This window comes from Palaemon carinicauda, chromosome 2, assembly GCF_036898095.1.
Source record: "Palaemon carinicauda isolate YSFRI2023 chromosome 2, ASM3689809v2, whole genome shotgun sequence".
Classification (NCBI taxonomy): domain Eukaryota; kingdom Metazoa; phylum Arthropoda; class Malacostraca; order Decapoda; family Palaemonidae; genus Palaemon; species Palaemon carinicauda.
Genome location: NC_090726.1, coordinates 65,586,226 through 65,608,851, shown reverse-complemented (window position 1 = coordinate 65,608,851; position 22,626 = coordinate 65,586,226). Strand labels below are relative to the sequence as shown.

The following is a 22,626-nucleotide window of genomic DNA, read 5'->3' as shown; positions in this document are numbered from 1 at the left end:
CCAGCTTCTTCAGACAGCAGTGGGAGCCAGACTCAAGAACTTCTGGCAGACCTGGGAAAAGAGAGGCGCAGATGCACAATCTGTGAAGTTGCTCAGAGAGGGGTACAAGATCCTTTTTGTACGGAAACCCACTCTAGCAACGTCTCCCATCGATCTCTCTCCCAGGTACAGAGAGGAAGACAAGAGACGAGCCTTGAAACAGGAAGTGTCTCTTTTACTAGAGAAGGGAGCGGTGGTCAAAGTCTCGGACCGTCAAACTCCGGGATTCTACAACCGACTCTTCTTGGTGTCAAAGAAGACAGGAGGGTGGAGGCCGGTGCTGGACGTCAGTGCTCTGAATGTCTTTGTCACAAAGCAGACGTTCTCCATGGAGACCACAAAGTCAGTCCTAGCAGCGGTCAGAAGGGAAGACTGGATGGTCTCTTTAGACCTAAGGGACGCCTACTTCCACGTCCCCATCCACCCGGACTCCCAACCTTTTCTGAGATTCGTTTTCGAAAAGGTTGTCTACCAGTTTCAAGCCCTGTGCTTTGGCCTAAGCACAGCTCCTCTTGTGTTTACGAGGCTGATGAGGAATGTAGCCAAATTCCTTCATTTAGCGGACATCCAAGCCTCCCTCTATTTGGACGACTGGCTTCTCAGAGCTTCTTCCAGTCGTCGCTGTCTGAAGGATCTAAAGTGGACTCTAGATCTGACCAAGGAATTGGGTCTCCTTGTCAATATGGAAAAGTCACAACTGGTCCCATCCCAAACTATTGTGTATTTAGGGATGGAGATTCACAGTCTAGCTTTTCGGGCTTTTCCGTCGGCCCCCAGAATAAGCCAAGCCCAGTTATGCATCCAGAACATGCTGAAGAAGGAACGATGTTCAGTCAGGAAGTGGATGAGTCTGTTAGGGACGCTATCATCCCTGGAACAGTTTGTGTCATTAGGAAGACTACACCTCCGTCCTCTTCAATACCACCTAGCATTTCACTGGAAAAAGGACAAGACGCTAGAAGCGGTCTCGATCCCCATTTCCGAGAAGATGAAGTCTTGCCTGACTTGGTGGAAGGACAGTATCAGCCTAAGAGAGGGTCTTCCCCTGGCTGTTCAGATTCTCAACCACGTTCTCTTCTCGGACGCATCGGACGTAGGCTGGGGCGCGACATTAGACGGTCGGGAATGTTCGGGACTATGGAACTTGAGTCAAAGGATAATGCATATCAACTGCAAGGAGCTACTGGCAGTACATCTGGCCTTGAAAAGCTTCAGGTCTCTCCTTCAAGGCAAAGTGGTGGAAGTGAACTCGGACAACACCACTGCCTTGGCGTACATCTCCAAGCAAGGAGGGACCCACTCACTGACGTTGTACGAGATCGCAAGGGACCTGCTCATCTGGTCAAAAGGTCAAAACATATCACTAGTTACGAGGTTCATCCAAGGCAACTTGAATGTCATGGCAGATTGTCTCAGTCGGAAGGGGCAAGTAATTCCAACAGAATGGACCCTCCACAAGGATGTATGCAAGAGACTTTGGGCCACTTGGGGCCAACCAACCATAGATCTCTTTGCAACCTCGATGACCAAGAGGCTCCCAATATATTGCTCACCAATCCCGGACCCAGCAGCAATACATATAGATGCCTTTCTCCTAGATTGGTCGCATCTAGATCTATACGCATTCCCACCATTCAAGATTGTCAACAAGGTACTGCAGAAGTTCGCCTCTCACGAAGGGACAAGGTTGACGCTAGTTGCTCCCCTCTGGCCCACGAGAGAATGGTTCACCGAGGTACTTCGATGGCTAGTAGACGTTCCCAGAAGTCTTCCTCTAAGGGTGGACCTTCTACGTCAGCCACACGTAAAGAAGGTACACCAAAGCCTCCACGCTCTTCGTCTGACTGCCTTCAGACTATCGAAAGACTCTCGAGAGCTAGAGGCTTTTCGAAGGAGGCAGCCAGTGCGATTGCTAGAGCAAGGAGAACATCCACCCTTAGAGTCTACCAATCGAAGTGGGAAGTCTTCCGAAACTGGTGCAAGTCAGTATCTGTATCCTCGACCAGTACCTCTGTAGCTCAAATAGCTGACTTTCTCTTATACCTGAGAAAAGAACGATCACTTTCAGCTCCCACTATCAAGGGCTACAGAAGCATGTTGGCATCGGTCTTCCGGCATAGAGGCTTAGATCTTTCCAACAATAAAGATCTACAGGACCTCCTTAAGTCTTTTGAGACCACGAAGGAGCGTCGTTTGGTTACACCTGGTTGGAATTTAGACGTGGTACTAAGATTCCTCATGTCAGACAGGTTTGAGCCGCTACAATCAGCCTCTCTGAAAGATCTCACCTTAAAGACACTTTTCCTGGTATGCTTAGCCACAGCTAAAAGAGTCAGTGAGATTCATGCCTTCAGCAAGAACATCGGATTTTCGTCAGAAAAAGCTACATGTTCACTACAACTTGGTTTTCTAGCCAAAAATGAGCTGCCTTCTCGACCTTGGCCGAAATCGTTCGATATTCCCAGCTTATCGAATATGGTAGGCAATGAACTAGAAAGAGTCTTATGCCCTGTGAGAGCTCTTAAGTTCTATTTAAAACGAACTAAACCTTTACGAGGCCTATCTGAAGCTTTATGGTGTTCAGTTAAGAAACCATCTTTGCCTATGTCAAAGAATGCTTTATCCTATTTTATCAGACTGTTAATACGAGAAGCTCATTCCCATCTGAATGAGGAAGACCAAGCATTGCTGAAGGTAAGGACACACGAAGTTAGAGCTGTCGCAACTTCCGTGGCCTTTAAGCAAAATAGATCTCTGCGAAGTATAATGGACGCAACCTTTTGGAGAAGCAAGTCAGTGTTTGCGTCTTTTTATCTAAAGGATGTCCAGTCTCTTTACGAGGACTGCTACACACTGGGACCATTCGTAGCAGCGAGTGCAGTAGTGGGTGAGGGCTCAACCACTACAATTCCCTAATTCCATACCCTTTTAATCTTTCTCTTGAAATGTTTTTATTGTTGTTTTTTGGGTTGTCCGGAAGGCTAAGAAGCCTTTCGCATCCTGGTTGATTTGGCGGGTGGTCAAAGTCATTTCTTGAGAGCGCCTAGATTAGGGGTTTTGATGAGGTCCTGTTGTATGGGTTGCAACCCTTGATACTTCAGATCCTAGGGGTCGATCAGCATCCTAAGAGGATCGCGAGGCTCCGTAAGGAAGACGTACTTAAAAGGCAGAGTAATTGTTCAAGTCGACTTCCTTACCAGGTACCTATTTATTTTGTTTTTGTTATTTTGATAACTTCTAAAATGAAATAAAAACTCTTAGCTCATAAAAGTGTAAACATATATTGCTGGTCTCTACCCACCCCCCTGGGTGTGAATCAGCTATATAATCACCGGCTAAGTTAAATATTGAAAAATGTTATTTTGATAATAAAATAAATTTTTGAATATACTTACCCGGTTATTATAAATTAAAGGACCCTCCCTTCCTCCCCAATAGAGACGCAGTGGGACGAGGAGAAAATTGAGTCTTTGTTTACATTGAGTACTGGGTATCTGGACGACAGATGGCGCTGTTGGGCACACCCGCAACCTGTGTAGCGATCGCTGGCGAGTTTTTACCGTAGAGTTGTCTGTCGGGCAACAGAGTTGCAGCTATATAATCACCGGGTAAGTATATTCAAAAATATATTTTATTATCAAAATAACATTTTAGTTTGTTCTCGTATCCATGTTGTTGTTTTTCTGTTTCTTAATGTTATTCCCATCATTATTCTTTTCATAGCTCTCTGAGTTTTAAATAGCTTATGTTCTAAGGCTTTATTATTATTATTATTACTTGCTAAGCTACAAGCCTAGTTAGAAAAGCAGGATGCTATAAGCCCAGGGGCTCCAACAGGGAAAATAGCCCAGTGAGGAAAGGAAAAGAGGAAATAAGAGAAGTAATTAACAATTAAAATAAAATATTTTAAGAACAGTAACAACATTAAAATAAATATTTCCTATATAAACTACAAAAACTTCAACAAAACAAGAAGAAGAAAAAAAAGACAGAACAGCGTGCCCAAGTGTACCCTCAAGCAAGAGAACTCTAACCCAAGACAGTGGAAGACCATGGTACAGAGGCTATGGCACTACCCAAGACTAGAGAACTATGGTTTGATTTTGGAGTGTCCTTCTCCTAGAAGAGCTGCTTACCATAGCTAAAGAGTCTCTTCTACCCTTACCAAGAGGAAAGTAGCCACTGAACAATCGCAGTGCAGTAGTTAACCCCTTGGGTGAAGAAGAATTGTTTGGTAATCTCAGTGTTGTCAGGTGTATGAGGACAGAGGAGAATATGTAAGGAATAGGCCAGACTATTTATTACGGCTCCAACTTTCCCACATGCATAGATTAAAACGTAGGACCATCTGATTAAATACTTTACTTTTTTAGAGAACGTGTCATTTTAATTTTCATATCTCATTTTATTTTCCAAAAGCTCTCCATCACATGCTGATCCTTCTTTTGATTTTTGTCTCATATCCTGGGGAAACACTTACTGCTTGTCCTAAGTATGTACAGTATATTCATTAAAAATCTCTTAAAAGTTTTGTCAATAATTCTTATTTGTTGTCTGCATTTCAGTGAACATTATTTTAGTTTTACTCCTATTCTTTTTCAGTCTTACATTTCTGCTTTCTTTATGCAAATCTTCCATAATCTTTTGCAATTCTGCCAATAATTCATTAAACACCTATGTCATCTGCAATTGTTAAGTTGTAATGGTATTACCCATTAATATTAATTCCTAAGTTTTCCCAATGTAAATTCTTAAAAATTTCTTATTGGCATGCTGTGAATAATTTAGGATAGATGGGGTCTCCCTGTCTTAATTCTTTTATCAATCGGAATTTTCTCAATATCATTATGTAGTTTAGGATTGCTCTACTACCCGCATGGATATCTTCAAGGGTTCCAACATAAGATTCATGTATTCCTTGCTTTTGAAGGGCTTTCATTATTGCTGAATTTTTGACGGAATCAAAAGCTTTCTCATAGTCTGTAAATACCATATATAGTGGTTTGTTATACTCAGTTGATTTTTCCATTAGCCGGTTGATTACATGGATACGGCCAGCTGTTGAATACCCGCTGCTAAAACCTTGCTGGTCTCTTGATCGATTAGTCTAGCTGTCTTTCTATTTGGCCTAATACTGTATGTGCTTTGTAAATGTTTTATATATTATTGAAAGTAAACTTATTTGTAGGTAATTTTTCAGGTCTTGTCTCCCTTTTTGTGAATTAATGTAATTATATAGGTTTTTCAAGTTATAGGTATAGAGCAGTCTTGCAAACATTTTGTGTGAAGTTCAGCAAGTTTTACTACTATGTCAAGGGATTTCTCCATTGAGATTAATTCCTACATTTTCCCTATCTAAAATTTTGAAAACTTCAAGGTTACTATGCATAATTTGGGTACGATGGGGTCTCCCTGACTAACTACTTTCTCAATCAGAATGCTCTCTCAATTTTTACGATGGCTGTACTTCCTATATAGATATCGTCCAGTGTTCTAACATAAGATTCATCTATTCCTTGTCTTTGAAGGGCTTTCATTGCTGCTGAGCTTTTGACAGAATCAAAAGCTTTCTCAATGCCTATAAATGCCATACATAGTGGTTTGTCATACTCTGTTGATTTTTTCATTAGTTGGTTGATTACTGTACATTGATATGGTCAGTTATTGAATACAGTACCCACTACTAAAGCCTGTGTCCTCTCTTCGTTGATTAAATTTTAGCTGTGTTTCTATTAGGCCTAATATGATCTTTGTAGATACTTTATATATTACAAGAGTAAGCTTATTGGGTGGTAATTTTTCAGGGCTTTTGTGAAAAAGGCCTGTGTATCTGTGTATACCTCCCTTCATGTGTATATGATATTTTCTTCTATAATTGATTTTTGTTGTTTTATACTCTTTTGTATTTTTATATATACATAATGAGACAAAAGGGGATAGGGGTACATGCCTGACATAAAAGATACTTGAAAGGATACTTGGGAACATAAATGGTGAAAACCCCTGCTTAAGGTTGTTGTCCATCGTAGCAACAGGGAGTACAGGAAAATATTACCATTATCATTAGAATGCATATTATACATAGTAAAAGTATAAGAGTATCAAACCCTATTAGGAATCTGTCAATATTAGGAAGTTCCTGAGGTTTCTTCAGTACAATAAAAAGTTGCAAGTCACTGCTGACACCATAGTGGGTGGAGAGTTGCACTGTATGCATAGGTTAAGGGTTTTTGCAATGTTCCTTTGGCCCCAACTGGAATTTCTTTATATCCTTCAACTTTACCTATGATCTTTCTTCCTTTCTTTGATCTTTCTGTCAATCCTCTTTTAATTCTTGCCTCATAGTATAAATCTTGGCACTGCATGGACTCCCAGGCTCCAGTGCCTTGCTGTATAGCCCAGATCTTTAAGTCCAATCCAATCCAGGTCACTGCTGAAATCAGCACTAATACAAGCTGGAACAGTTTGCCCATAGGTTACTGATTAAGGTCACAGTGGGGTCTTTTATTGTAGAGAAACTTGTGGTTAATAACGAAACAGGCTTTTGTAGAACATAGAAATATTTCTCCAAGTTTGAGGAAAGCTCCCTTAAAGCTTTTGGAGACAGCCAAACCGAAGAAGCTTGTGGCATCCACGAATGTTGCGACCAAATTGCTAGTCATTTAGATTATGATAGGCTTTTTAGTTAAAGGGTCACTTTCCTTCCTGACAGATTTCAGTCAAGAATGATTTCTGGACAAAAGCCTTATCCAAATACCTTTAAAGCCCCCTTCCCTTGAAAGAGATATTGGTTTTGCAATCAGATAGAACTAATCCTCTGACCAGTGAGGTCTTGAAGGATTTGGAAGTGCTACACAAGGCATATTATTGTATCAGTAGGGATAGCTTAGATTTTTTTTCGTTAAATTTAATTGACATGGCTAACCTTTCCAGAGGAGGAATAGTAATGAACTTAGGTATGTATTGAAATAAATGAATTGAATTTAAGATTAATCTCTTCTTCTTCTTATCAGAATTCATGTGTAATACTGTCATTGAATATGAATGCCGAGATGTATTCCCATATTTCAATTTATTTATTCAGATTAAATTTTTCCTTTATTTTGTGTACAATTGTATACTGTATATTTTTTTCTCATCTCCCCAGGGGTAGTGAGCTTTCAGATGTTTCTGTGGTCAGAAAATTACCAAACGTTGAGGTTTTATCTTTGAGGTAAGTGAATTTTATAGCAGTTAATTTGTCATTGATATGTACAGTAATTTATAGTTAAAGACATACCATAGATCTTAGTGGGAGAGTGGCAAGATTTTAGAATACTTTGTATGATAGTGAAATATGGAGAACCAAATTATTTGCTCCTACTTGAGTACAAATATTCGTGCTTTAATATGACTTTGTTCTAACACTGAGTACTTACCTCGAACTACTTTCTTAGGAGTATCTGGGATCTCCTCCCAAACGACCAGAGTTTTGTGTAATTTACCCTACTCCCGTTTTCTGTGAGGGTTAACCTCAGGCAGAGTGATACGCGCCCTGAGGCTAACCCCGGGTCAGGGAGCATGCTTTCTCAGGTCTCGACCTCCAGTAAGTTCTCTGGTCGCGTCACGATAACATCTCGACGCTCTCCTTATCCCAGTGTGACCCTTTGTGTCTCGCGTGGTCTCCACGCGGTGTACTTGTATCCTTCCCTTGTGTCTTTGCGGTCCCACATGGTACCTTTGTGCTTCCCTTATTCCTTCCCTTGCGTTCCTGTGTCTTACGGTGTGTTACTAGTGCGTAATGGAGCATCCCCGCCGTTGTCCTGGGCCTATGGCCGGAAAATCGTGTGGTGCTTTTCTTTCGAAACCGGAGGTGGACCCGCACTCCTTGTGTTCGTCATGTAGGGGCAGTGTGTGTTCCCCTACGGACACGTGCCCGGAGTGCGAATCGTGGAACGAAGTTCAGTGGGTGCGCTTCGGCACGAAGAAGAAGGCGACCAAGAGGTCCCCTAAGAAGGCGAGCATCTCCTCTCCCCTTACGTCTCCAGGAGCGTCATCAGGGCGAGCCTCCATACCACCTTCCCCTACCCAGAGTAGGGGACGAGGTTTGTCCGTTGCGGGGAAGAAGCCGGCGGCTCTTCCCCAGGAGTCTGTATTGCAGGATAGTGGGGTAGTGGCATCATTCCAGGCAAGTGAGGGGCCTGAGGGAGGGACGGGTGTGTGTTCTGAAGATGGAGCCCTGGTACCTGTGGGGCACGTCTCGTCAGATGACCCTATGTGGGGTAAAAATGTTACTGCATCTTCTCCCGCCTCTTGGGCATGTTTTTCAGGTACCTCTACAGCCAAGGGTGCCGTCGAGTAGGACGACTCGCCCCAATCAGACTCCCTCGGGTGGGTACCTCCGAGGACACCCTACAGGTCCCCTTTGAGAATGGAGGAAGGCTTCGTCTCCCGCCTCTTGGGCGTGTTTTTCAGGTACCTCTACAGCCAAGGGTGCCGTCGAGAAGGACGACTCGCCCCAATCAGACTCCCTCGGGTGGGTACCTCCGAGGACACCCTACAGGTCCCCTTTGAGAATGGAGGAAGGCTTCGGAACCTGGTTCCCCATCGAAGATCGCCCACGCTCCCCTCCAGCGCCTTCGACTACCTTACCAGACGTCTTCCTGCAGCCCTCGTCTTCCGCCGGTCGTTGGGTTATTCTTCCTGCTGAGCTTCGCGCACCCGCCCCGCCGGCGAGTTACGACGCATCGTCAGACTCGTCAGCCATAACGAGTTTCTGTTCCTCGGAGGGCGGGGCCCGTAAGAAGTCCCGAAGACGACGTGAAAGATCCCGGAGGAGACATTCTCGTTCCCGCTCACGCTCCAGGTCTCTCCACGGGGGTAGACGCTCCAGGTCCCCCAGAAGGAAGTTTAGGAGAAGTAGATCGCCTGGAGAAGAATGGGTGTTGGTCCCGCGTAGCAAGCTCCCCAAGTTCTCAGCAGTTCCAAGTTCGTCGGGTTGGCTACCCAGATCCAGAACCCCGTATAGATACGCTCCCAGCGGCAGATTCGACAGACGGAGGGATACGTCGTTTCCAGCCCCATCGGACAGGCGTAAGGCCGCGAAGGTTCCGACTCAATCCGCCCAGCGTAGGGAGTCGTCCCTTTGGACTGGCAGCATCGTCCCATCCTCCAAGGTGACTCGTCACCGTCAGGAGAAGGAGAGACGGCTCCCCCCGTCGGGCAAGCCCACGGAAGCCAGATCCTCCACGACGAAGGAGAGACCTAGGACGGAGGCCCTCTCCGCTACGGCAATGCCCATCCTTCGTCCAGAGCCTATTACGGAGGCCCCTGCCAGAGGGGCTCCGTCACGAGCAGCGGATCACCCTACGGAGGAGATGGAGGACAACGCAGAGGGCGTAACAGCGGAGGTGTCCGCATGCAGGAGAGTGATAGGGCTCATCAGGAGCCATCACAGAATTGAAGAGCCCGAACCCTCCTCCGAGGACTCCTGGCGCTCTAACCTAAACAAACTGGTAGAGGCCCCTGTTCAACATAGACCATCCCTAGCACTTCCGATTGCCAGGGATGTTAGGCTGGGTAGGGCGTACGTCAATAAGATTGTGGCCACCCATGCAGAGGTTCCCAAGACCCAAAGTTCCTCCAAGCTGCTCCAGGGCTTGAGGTCACAGAGCAAATTTTATCTTCCCAAGGGACAGCGACCAGGTGCCTGTAAGGTGGAACCAGCTCTCGAGGTGTTAGGCCAAGGAGGATCTGAAGATAGGGCCTCGTCGACTCCGATCTGTTTCTCGCAGTCGGAGGCTACAATGATGGAGGAGATAGCCAAGGACCTGGTCATCGTGTCCTCCTGGCTGGACTGGTGGGCCTCCGCCCTTGTAGAAGTCCAGGCCTCCTGTGACCTCTCAGTCCCGGATAAACAGGCCCTACTGAAGGAGCTGATTAGCTCGGGAGGTAGGGCCTTGAAGTTTGTCTCCTACCAGTCTCTAGCTCAAGCCGCCAACTGGATCCTGCGGAGGAGGAATACAGTCCCTAATAAAATTAACAGACGGATTCCGGACAGAGAAGCGAGAGCCCTGAGAATCCTGCCACTATGGGATGATTCCCTTTTCCCCCTGAAGGCAGCGGAAGAAATAATGGAAAGGGTCAGGAAACGGAAAGACGTGGGTGATCTCAGACCCCAGTCAGTGAGAAGGCCCATCCACAGAAGGACCGCTTCCGATGCTCCTCCTCTGCCTCGAGCCTCGCCTAGCCATCCCAGGAGAGACGCCCCAGCGACGGCTTGGTCACAACCTTTGCAGCCCTCCCGTAGGGGAACATCGGCAACCCAGTCCTCCTTTAGACCGTCGTACGCGGCAGCCAGGAGAGGGCGTGCAGGCCGCTCCTCCAGAAGGAGATAGGGAGAGAGGCCCCCTACTCCTGCCCAAGCCTCAGGTGGGGGGATGCCTCAGACATTTTTGGCAAGCATGGAAAGACCACGGTGCAGACCCGTGGACCGTAACAGTTCTGAAAGAAGGGTACAGGCTACCCTTCCTAGCGGACCCTCTGCCCCTAATACCAGACCTACGGGCAGAGTGGTTGGCTCCAAAGGACCCCTTAAGGAGGACAGCTCTGCAAGAGGAAGTCTCGGTGATGTTGGCAAAAGGAGCGATAGAACAAGTCCAAGGCCTGGGCCCGGGGTTCTACAGCAGACTCTTCCTGGTGGAGAAGGCAACGGGAGGTTGGAGACCCGTCATAGACCTCTCAGCCCTCAACAAGTTTGTGTGCAAGACCGACTTCAAGATAGACACCCCGAAGTCGGTCCTGGCGTCCGCGAGGGAAGGGGACTTCATGATGTCCATAGACCTCAAGGACGCATACTTCCAAATCCCCGTGCACCCCTCCAGCAGGAAGTACCTAAGGGTAATATGGGGTGCCCAGACATTGCAGTTCAAGACCCTCTGCTTCGGGCTGTCCACAGCTCCTCAAGTCTTCACGAGGGTCCTCACAACAGTCTCAGTATGGGGACACGAACATGGCATCCGCCTGATTCGGTACCTGGACGACTGGTTGTTACTTTCAGCCTGAGGGGAAGTACTGAGGGAGCAAGGCACGAAGCTTCTGCAGTTCTGCAATGTCCTGGGCATCATCAACAACCTGGAGAAGTCTCAACTGATACCCTCCACCAGGATGACCTACCTCGGGATGGTCTTGGACTCCCGGTTGGCGAGAGCCTTCCCTTCCGCGGAGAGACTAGACAACTTGGACCAGATCCTCCGTCCCTTCCTGTCGGACCAGCCCAGGAGAGCGAAGGACTGGCAAAGATTGATAGGACATCTCGTATCGTTGGAAAAACTGGTCCCCCAGGGGAGGCTCAAGGTCAGAGGGGCCCAGTGGAATCTGAAGGAGCTCTGGAACCAGAGGCACTCCCCCCACAAAGTGATTCCTGTTCTCCCGGAAACAAAGGAAGTCCTGGAGTGGTGGCGCAGCAGATCGAACACACTCAAGGGAATGCCCTTCGCAGCCGACCCTCCCGAGATGCTCCTGTTCACGGACGCATCCAAGGGGGGGTTGGGTGCCCACCTCCTCGGAAGGTCAGCAAGAGGAAAATGGACGGACGAGGAGAAGGCTCAACACATAAACGTCCTAGAAATGAGGGCAGTTCGAAGGGCGTGCCTAGAGTTCGTCAATCTACTCCGGGGGAACACCGTGGCACTGATGTGCGACAACGCCACGGTGGTGGCCTACATAAAGAAGCAGGGAGGACTAAAATCGAAGGAGTTGTGCGACCTCACGTTGGAACTTCTTAAATGGGCCGAGGCGGAGCAGATCAGGATCTCAGCAAGGTTCATTCCAGGAAAAAGGAAGGTCCTGGCCGACGGCCTCAGCAGGATGGGACAAGTAGTAGGAGCCGAATGGTCCCTACACCCAGTAGTAGCAAAAGTCATCATCCAAAAATGGGGGTCGCCAGTGTTGGACCTCTTTGCGACAAGACTGAATGCACAGCTCCCCGTGTTTTGTTCTCTGTGCCAGACCCAAGAGCAGCGTTAGAGGACGCCTTCCAGCACCCTTGGGACAATCTCGACGTCTACGCCTTCCTTCCCTTCGCGATGCTCAGGCAGGTGCTCAACAGAGTAAGGAGGGCCCACAACCTGAAGATGTCTTTGGTAGCACCCTGGTGGCCAGAGAGAGAATGGTTCGTGGATCTAAAGGAACTAGCGTGTCTTCCACCTTGGCCCCACTTTCAAAGGTTCCACGAGAACCCTCTGTCCCTCCGCCTTCACGCGTGGAGGTTATCGAGCGTCTCCTGAGGAAGGAAGGCTATTCGTCGAAGACAGCAGCAAGGATGTCAGGGTACCTGAGATGTTCATCTGCAGCAGTCTACCAAGCAAAGTGGGCCAACTTTTACTAAGTGGTGCTCCTCCAGGAACATCAAGCCACTGAAGGCCTCCATCCCGGAGGTTGCGGACTCTTGGTCTATCTCAGGGACGTGATAAACATGTCTATTCCGGCCATCAAGGGAGTCCGTGCAGCATTAGGCCAAGTTTTCCTCCTGAAGGGCATCGACCTGGGAGCCTCTAGACATATCTCGATGCTCATCAAGAGTTTCGAGCAGGCATGCCCCCCTCAAGCCGTTAGGGTGCCACAGTGGGATGTGGCCAGGGTTCTGAAGATGTTATCAGAACCCCCGTTCAAATCCCTAAAAGACATTGTGGACAAAGATCTCACCCTCAAGACTGTTTTCCTGCTTACTTTGGCCTCAGCTAAAAGGGTAGGGGAGATTCATGGACTGTCTTACGAGGTCTCGCACTCGAAGGGTTGGAGAGAGGCTTCCTTCAAGTTTGTACTATCCTTTGTAGCTAAGACCCAGAATCCAGCCGTGTGGGATCCCAGGTTTGAGGGATTCTCAATACCAGCAATTCCCCGTTCGGACAACCCGAAGGACTTAAAGCTGTGCCCTATCAGGGCAATAAGGAAATACCTAGAGAGGACGGCTAAACTTCGGCCTAATATCAAAAGTCTGTTTGTCTCCTCAGGCCCAGTGAAGAAGCCAATCTCAAAGAACACCATCTCCTTCTGGCTGCGGCAGGTGATTATCAGGGCATACAGCAGTGCGGGAATTCCCCTGCCGGGTAAGCCCAGGCCCCACGACATAAGGAGTCTAAGTACCTCGTTAGCATTTGAAAAGAATATGGCGGTGGGCCAAATCCTGAGATCTGGCACTTGGTCTAGCCAGTCAACCTTCACGGCTCACTACCTAAAGGACTATTCGAGGAAGTCCTTGGACGGATTCTCAATAGGAACCGTCATCTCCGCGCTCAAACGGTTTGACGACATAGCCCCATAAACAACCGCGGAGGGTAAGACCAAGAGACACAGGTTCGTTCCTTAACCCCCCTTGTTCTTCCTTCCCCTTTTTCCGCTTGAAGATGTACTCGGGTAGTCCCCCTGAGCCTGTTTCAAGACACGCAATCATCGGAAGGACATGTCTCCTAGGAATTCTTGCAGAGGTGAGTTACTTAAGACACTAAGAGCTTTTTGTGTTGTTTTTTCCCTATTTTCCGTGTTTCATGAATGGCAACAGAACCTAGCCTCCTATCTAGGTTCCCCTGATCATGCTTACCTCGGTCTCTAGGTCTGGAAGGCCACTCCCACCTCCTAAAGTGTAAGTCTCCTAAGAAAGTAGTTCGAGGTAAGTACTCCGTGTTGGAACAAATCACAAATTTTAAGTAATTTGTATTTTTCCTAACAATACTTACCTCGAACTACTTTCGGGTAATGGCCCACCCTTCCTTCCCCGAGTGCCTTACTGGACTTCTTAAGAACCTAAGCTACCAAGAACTTACTGGAGGTCGAGACCTGAGAAAGCATGCTCCCTGACCCGGGGTTAGCCTCAGGGCGCGTATCACTCCGCCTGAGGTTAACCCTCACAGAAAACGGGAGTAGGGTAAACTACACAAAACTCTGGTCGGTTGGGAGGAGATCACAGATACTCCTAAGAAAGTAGTTCGAGGTAAGTACTGTTAGGAAAAATACAAATTACTTAAAATTTGTGATTTTTTCAGTTTAGCTGGGTCTTGGCTGTTAGAAATATAATGAGGCGTAGGTAGGTATTGGTGGGTGGAGCGGAAGGTCCCCATCTCGCCAAAACACTGTGTAGCCACTTTGTTTTTAGCTGCCAGAGTACAGATGTACTTCCAGAGCCCTCAATTGGCTGTTTTAGTCATTTGCTTTTCTTTTATGTCATGCATGTTGGAGATTAAGGAAAAGAGGATTTGCAGTTGTTTCCCAATAACTGTAACTGCGTGACAGTTGTCTCTACAGCCTGCTGATATCTACATTCTTGTTCCTGTTAAATAGTAGTCCTCTTTACTGTTTAGTCTCTAGCGAGTATGGACTTGTTGTAGTAGTTTGCGGACTGTGGCAAGATGTAGCACGCAGACTGCCTAGTGTCCGAATGCCGACCACACTCCAGCATTCACTACACAAAAAGATAAAGCGGTGGTATACCCAGAAATTTGGGCAAAAGATAAACAGTCAAGAGGACGGGGTACTGGGCACCACCCCTCGATTTTTTTATACTGGGCAAGGGGACCCAGCTAGAACCTCAAATTTTTAAACATCTGACTTACCCGGTAGTTATATATATAGCTATACGTCCCTGACATCCGGCAGAAATGTCAAACTCGCGGCAATCGCAGATTGGGTAGCCAGGTGTTCCACCTGTGCGCCCTCTAGCGAGGTACCTGGAACCATTCCATGATTCATCAGATCTTCCCTGCTGCTCACGCCGGCAACATCGTTGGATTTTAACTGTATAATTGCGGTTATCTTGGTGATGTACAATTTACAGTTGGCTTTCGCTCTTTTGGTTTTATTTTGACTGAGAGTTAGTGGTTGGATTATGATCGCTATGTTCGTAACTTGAAAGGGGTAGGATAAGGTGTTTTTTCCACCTACTGTACAAATAACGAACCTACTCTTAAAAACATGATGGCGGAAGGAAAACACTCCGCCAACACTATGACGTCACAATCACATGACGTAAACTACGTAGACTACGTAGTATGACTTGCAAACTCTTTTCTTTTTCTATGCAAAGAATGATAATTGAATACTAACTTACAAACCAAAAGTATTCAAGTTTTTATAAGATAAAAGGAATATATTGTTTTAAGAAAATATTTGCCCTATTATTATACTTTATTTAGATAATCATCGATCTATTTTCAGAGTTTGAATAAAACTAGCGTACAGTTAAATTTACGCTACGTAGTACTCATGACAATCGATACAATCCCACAAATTACTTTTTATCTTTATTTATTTTTTCGATATTGGGAATTCTAATATTAATCAGATAACCTATTGCATTCTCATTCAAGCCCTTGCCGGAAGACTAAATTCTCTCGCAGCGGGCAGGTCTATTTATGGTCTTATGTGAAAGAGTTAAATAAGTGCAAGTTTCAGTACTAAATTAGTGCAGTGAATTTAATCACAGTGGAGGGTGCGTCTGCTCGAACCTGTCGTTATTCTACCCTTAGACCTCTTCCAAGCTCCCCAACCCCTGGGAGAAGGAATGTCGATCGGCAAAAGGAAACGAGAGGCGTTACCGCCTGAGCAGACGTCCCCTCGAGCGTTCTTGTTAACGCTTCCCAGAACGCTCGCCCTCGCCATGGGAAAGGCGAGGTAAAAGTGTTATCTCCGCCATCGGTTGACTCAGTTCACAGACAGGGCTGGCGTCTTACGTATTTCCCATACTGTTAGACAAGAAGAGGGTTGCTCGTCATGACGCTGAGCGTTTAGATGCTTAACACCTTAATGTTAGCGTCAAGATGGACGGCGAGCGTTAAGGAATGGACTACATCACGCCAAACGTCGAGTAGTTGGAAGTCATGACACGTAACGCCGAGCATCAGAGCATTGGACGGCAAGCTATTAACGCTGCTGTAAGAGTTTGACTCGATGTTTGAAACTGAGTTTAACTTCTTTGTCTCTCTTGTTGGATGAGCGAATGTTCTAGGTGCGAACGTCATAGTTCCGAGTGTCTGAATCGCGAGGGTCATTGTTCCGAGAGTCACGTGGCGCCGAGCGTCAAGCTTCCAGCAGTAGGACTTGACGTCGAGTGTCAAGCAGTTAGACATGACGCTGAGTGTCAAGCAGTTGGACGTGACGCCTAGTGTCAAACATAGTTCTGAGCGTCTAAACCACAACGTTATTGTTCTGAGAGTCATGGGGCGCCAAGCGTCAAGCAGTTGCATGACGTCTAGCGTCCAGCAGGCGTCAAGCGTCCAGCAGTTGGACTTGACGTCGAGTATCAAGCATACACCGAGCATCAAGCAGTTAGACGTGACGCCGAACGTCAAGCATTTAGACGTGACGTCAAGCATCAAGACTCGGACGTCGTGATTACACCAGTCGAGATCGCGAACGTCTTAGTTCCGATCGTAATGACTACGAGCGTCGAGCGTTGGAACATCGTTACGCCAGGCGCTATAAGAAAAATACAGAGAAAAATACTAACTGGAAAGAAATTATTTTCACACACCAAGGCCCGCCTGAACAGACTCTTAGTGTCTGATGGAAGGCAAGAAATAAACACCTAAAAGTAAGAAAAAGTAAGCAATGATCTTTGACCCATTGAGGCCAGAATTCAGGACTTTAAGGAGTTGACTCCTTGGAAACAAGACGTCTCTACCTTGGTTGGAGACTTGTAGGAGGAAGGAATCGACGATCTCCTTTCCCCTACTTATCTTTTAGAGGAATTCTCGTAGAAGATCCTAAGATCCTTCATCCTTCGGTTGACTTAAAGAAACTCATGAGTTTTTTTTGAAGAGTTTCCGAATTTTTTGTGCCTGCTGCTCCTCGTTCCCCGCCTTCAGAGTTTACGCTAGGGAAGGCGTCGAAGGAGTCTCTGTTTACAAAGATGGTGCTGTCTCGATCATCTAAACGAGCTTTGAGGATGATGGGAGACTGGATGCAATCCAAGAATAACCAGGTTAATACTGTTTTTCCCTTTTCCCTCGGCTAGATTGGCCTCCAGATCTAGTGTTTGGTTCGAGACGGGAGAATTTCTCAGCTTGGGAGTTCCTACCTCTGCCCAAGGAGACTTTTCGAGTCTAGTAGACGCTCCGCGTCGGATGGCCATGAGAAGGACCTGAACACTCTGGTCAACGTCAGAGCTTGATCATCCTCTCAAAGGCATCTTCAGAGCTTTCGAAGTATTCACTTTCCTTGACTGGACTCTGGGAGCCTTGGGGAAGAAGGTTTCTGTCTTGAAGGCTGTGGACACTGATAGTCACAGCCTCATTATGTCAGGCATGGATAAAGCCTTAAAGGACGGTTCCAATGAGTTAGCAGCCCTTTTCACAGCTGGGTCTTTAAGAAAAGAGCCCAAATATGTTCTTTTCTGTCCATTGGGGTTACACCCATTCAGAAGTCAGAATTGAGGTACGCACTCCTTTTTTCTTCCTCTCTTCTTCCTCAAGAGTTGGTCTAAGAGGTCTCTTCCGCTTTAGCCCTAAAGGTCACACAGGAGTTGGTGTCTAAATCAGCAAGGAAGGTTCTGCCTACTTTTTTCTCTAATCCGCACAGACAACAGTAGGAGCCAGTCTAAACAACTTCTGGCGAGCCTGGGAGAGGAGAGGAGCAGACCTTTGGTCCGTACTATTACTAAAGGTGGGATGCGGAATTCTTTTCCTAGTGAAACTTCCTTTAATAGTAACTCTGATAGACCTCTCTGCCAGATAGAGAGAGGAGCCAAAGAGACAGGCTATGCAACATCAAATGTCTCTCTTATTGGAGAAGGAGGCTATTGACCGGTCCTGGATGTAAGTGCTCTCAACGCCTTCGTTCAGAAGACAAAGTTCTCCATGGAGACATTGAAATCAGTCCTAGCAGTAGTAAGAAAGTATGACTGGATGGTCTCTTTAGACCTCCAGGATGCTTACTTCCACTTCCTCATCCTTCCGAACTTCATGAGGTTCGTGTATAGGAGTAAGTTGTCCAGTTTTGGGCTGTTTGTTTCGGCCTAAGCACCACCCCTCAAATAGAGGGTGCGTCTGCTAGGACCTGTCATTCTTCTAACCATAGACCTCTTCCAAGCTCCCCAACCCCTGGGAGAAGGAATGTCGAACGTTCTAACCATAGACCTCTTCCAAGCTCCCCAACCCCTGGGAGAAGGAATGTCGAACAACAAAAGGAAACGAGAGGCTTTAGCTCCCGAGCAGACGTCCCCTCGAGCATACCTGTTGATGCTTCCCAGGACACTCGCCTTCATCATAGGAAAGGTGAGGTAAAAGTGTTTTCGTCATCTTCGGATGACGCAGCGTCCAGACGGGGCTGGCGTCAAGCTTCCAGTCCTCTGAAGAGGAAGATGGACATGGTCAATCAACGTCCTATCATGACACCGCAAGCTCCTAGTTGTAGTCTTTGGAGCAGTCCTGAGCGTTTTCATTCTATCGAAGGAAAGCTCTCCTGCCAAACGTCCTTTAAGGACGTCGGCAACTTTCAATAAATGTCCAACTCACCCAGTTGCAGGACAGTTGTCTGAGCCTGGCATGACCTCGGTTCATACTCCTCTACCGTCAGACTGGTTATCATCCTCTGGACGCTCTGCGTGTTCTTTAAATGGCGTAGAAAGCCACAACAAGTTGACCCTAATTTTAATATGCTGCAAGATATGCAACAGAAACTCTCTTCGCTCATGCAAGTTTATCAGCCTGCGGACAACAAGAGAGTAGCAGGCCTGGACCCTGAGCATCAGGAAGCTTCACACCTAGACGCCAAGCGTCGTAAGGCTTCTAGTCGAGAGGTTCTTTATGACGAACGTCTTTACAACTCCCCTGTTAAATTTCGTGTTTCAGCCGCTTTAACCCAAAGGAGTCAAGCAGCCAGATGTGACGTCGAGCGTCCAGCAGAGCGTGGCGCCGAGCGTCCAGCTAACGTGACGTCTAGCGTCCAGCAGGACGTGACGTCGAGCGTTCAGCTAAAACGTGGTCGAGTGTCCAGCAGGACGTGACGTCGAGCGTCCAGTAAGACGTGACGTCGAGCGTTCAGCAAGACGTGACTCACGTATTTTATATTGAAAATATCATTTCCCTATTACCTTTTCTTGCCATGAGCTTGCTGAAATAACAGGTACAGTAGTATGACTGTTTATTTAATTCTGGGGAAAATCAGTAATTTATGATAATTAGCTCTATCTTCTTTAGGTAAGTTCTCTTCAAGCTTAAGTAAACTTTAAGAACATAAGGAGAAAGGGAAAAAAAATGTAAATCAACTCTAGGTTGGTGACAGGACACAGTGTGGGAGGAAGTATATTGAAAGAGACTTATTAGAAACAGATTTAATAAGAAAAATTAAACAAATAACTAGGTTGACTAACATTGACAAATTTTGATAACTAAATTTCTATTGTAAAAAAAAACCTAGTAATCCTTTTCACTTCAGTCCTACAGTAACTATACTAAAAATGCTTTGAGAAAAAATAAATCATTCACATGTTGAAGACACATGAATAAAAATCATTAGGAACAGGTTACTGAGTAACCACACACAAAAACAATATAAACTACAAAAAAATCCTCCTTCAAATTACCATCCCATCGGGTTCCAGATACTAAACACAAAAAGTTAACAGCAGTCAATCTTGGCAGTTAGGATCAAGACAAATCCTTTCATTCAAGGTCAACTTAGTCAAGACAAAGTTCCAAACTTGTGGCATAACAAAACTTCAAGCTTAATGGAGAACCCCAGAATATTGCGGTTCACGACCTATATAGTGAGTCAACAGGGTTTGGACATAAATCTCTGATTACCTTCTGTTAACGGATACACAATCGTAGGGTTTTTCTTTTTCTAACTAGAGTGTCGACTGCACAAATATCCTAAGAATCCCCTACAGTAAAAGCTCTAAAACATCTGATCAAGTCCTAGAACTTGTGACGTCAGGGGCATTGGTACCTCCCTGGCGTTCAAAAGAACTTCAGTGTGGTGCAGGTCTTACTGATAGGTGTGTGAAAAGTCAGTCTACTTTCACTGCCCACTACCTGCGAGATGTAAGCCACAGGAGCCTCGACACATTCTCCATAGGTCCTGTGGTGGATGCATAAAATGTGATTAATAACACATCAGCTCCCTAGTAGGACAAGTAGCAGTCAGTGAAGGGCAGATGTTACCCGGCTGTAAGTCTAATATGATTGGCAAAGGACTAGCCTTTCACCTGTCACCTGACTTGGGGCTTGAGCAAACCGAGTAACTCTGTAAGTTGACATCCTTTGACTTTAGGTGGTTATCATTATTCCTTATATATCCTAATATAGGCATTACAGTATATTATTACGTCCCCGTTCTTCCAGTGAGGTGGAAGTCGGATAATGTCCAGGTAAGAAAAGCATAGCCAAGTGAAGTCTTACCTTGATGAGTTACATTACAGTACTGTACTTAGTTGTCGCACCTTCGCACAATTGCTCATGCAGTTATCTCTTATTGGGAGTTAGCGAAGTGATAAGGTGTACTCTTCTACAGCTCATATGAAGCTTAAGTCACACCCCGGATCAGGAACCAGCCAGTTGATCTTTGATTTTCACCCACTTAGGCATGAGTCTCTATAGTAAAGAGCTGAAAGGTTTGTATTTGATGCCGGAACATGTTTGTATTTTTCCTTATCATACAAACCTGAAGCTCTTTACACATAATGGCCTGCTGTCACCTACCCTGAGGAAGTCCTACTTGCAATTGCCAAGTGGCTTGTATTGGCCACTGCGTGTGTCATCGGGGTGGTAGTTCTACCACCTGCTAACCACTGCTAACCAGCGAAGGTGAGTAACACCTCGCTTACAGTTTTACGGCTAATTTCGGCTATCGCTGAAACGTGTCTCCACAGTAAAGAGGTTCACGTTTGTATGGTTAGGAAGAATATAAATAACTTTCAAATTCAATTTTTTAAACCTTTCTGTTTTTTTAGCATTATGCACTGTATGTAAAATAGTATTTAGTATGTGTTTTGATAACTTTGTGTTTGTCTTTTACAGTGTTAATAACATTCGGACACTAGCTGATTTCCAGTACTGCCCTCATCTACAAGAGTTGTACATAAGAAAAAACTCTATAACTGACATTAATGAAGTCTTGTACCTCCGTAACTTACCAAAGCTCAAGAGTTTATGGCTTGCAGATAATCCATGTGCAAATTTTGAGCAGTAAGTAAATAATGTGGTTTTATTTTATTCTTCATTCTGCATTTTATGACTATTGTTTATTAATTATTTAGGCCAGCTCTGTAAGTATCATGTTTGATTCGTTGGGCTGCTAAACCACCTCCTTTTGATGATAATAAAATTTATTATTTCTGTGAGTCTTTCCAAATACACTATTCATATGCTATTTGTTTCCAAATACCATCTTGTCAGCAGAAAGATAAAAAAATAGTTTGGGATTCTTATTAGCCTGCCCGGAGCATTATACCAATTACCTTCAGGTGTCCTAATGATTAGCACTTGTTTCAAAATTTACTCTTATTTTGGTTTGGTCGCAGCACCTCGTTACATTTTGCCTGTCAGGATTTGTATAGAAATGCTAGTTGGTATGAACTAGTTTTACATTTGCACACATCTGACATAAAGCCACTTCCTGCAAATGGAAAGGTAGCTGGAAATATTTACATTGAATGGAATACACCTGCAAATGTTGGGAATATTTTTGACTTACATAAAATAGTTTGATACATATAGTAAATTGCAAAATTAAATATTATTTTATTATACATTGGAATTTGTTTTAAAGATATGCTTTGATTTCATCTTGTGTTTGTTGTCAGCCTATTTTCAAGACATTCATGGGAGTGCATGTTTTGGTATACAGTATACCACTACAAGTACTGTCTAACAATCATTACAATACTCTTCTAAAAACAAAAAATACTTTGGATCACTAAAAGATCCTTTGTGATGTATGCTGGTTGAAGCTTGTCTATTAATGTCAAGGTAATTCTTCCTTCCACTGACATTTCGTAGTACTTTTGTTTGCACTGTAGGATGCAATGAAGCCTCAAGTATGTGGGTGACAGGGGGAGGGTGTAAATCTATTCTGAGGAATGCATATTTGGTACATTCTATTCTTTAAGGATGTAAGATTTCTTACATACATACATATACCAAGGCACTTCCCCCAATTTTGGGGGGTGGGGAGGTGTAGCCAACAACAAACAAATAAATAAAAATGGGACATTTCCTCTCTACGCTCCTCCCAGCATGACGAGGAACTCAACCGAGTTCGGCTGGTACTGCTAGGGTGCCACAGCCCACCCTCCCCCGTTATCCACCACAGATGAAGCTTCATAACGCTGAATCCCTAACTGCTGCCACCTCTGTGGTCATCCAAGGCGACCAGAGGAAGCAGCATGGCCTACCGGAACTGCGTCGCAATCGCTTGCCATTCATTCCCATCTCTTGCATGCTTTCTTGTGTCTCACATCTATCCTCCTATCACCCAGAGCTTTCTTCACTCCATATATCCACCCAAACCTTGGCCTTTCTCTTTTACTCCTCCCATCAACTCTGGCATTCACCACCTTCTTTAGCAGACAGCCATTTTCCATTCTCTCAACATGGCCAAACCACCTCAATACAT

The 22,626-nt window shown here is 45.6% G+C and overlaps 1 protein-coding gene across 3 annotated transcripts in view; it reads left to right on the top strand.

Moving 5' to 3' along the window:
- LOC137625647 (uncharacterized protein F09G8.5) overlaps positions 1-22,626 on the top strand; it is a 223,814-nt gene that overhangs the window by 5,800 nt on the left and 195,388 nt on the right. For all 3 annotated transcript variants that reach the window (XM_068356568.1, XM_068356558.1, XM_068356564.1), the window contains exons 2-3: positions 7,187-7,252; positions 21,030-21,197. In XM_068356568.1, the coding sequence (XP_068212669.1) occupies positions 7,187-7,252; positions 21,030-21,197 (234 nt within the window). The remainder of the gene's footprint in view (positions 1-7,186; positions 7,253-21,029; positions 21,198-22,626) is intronic.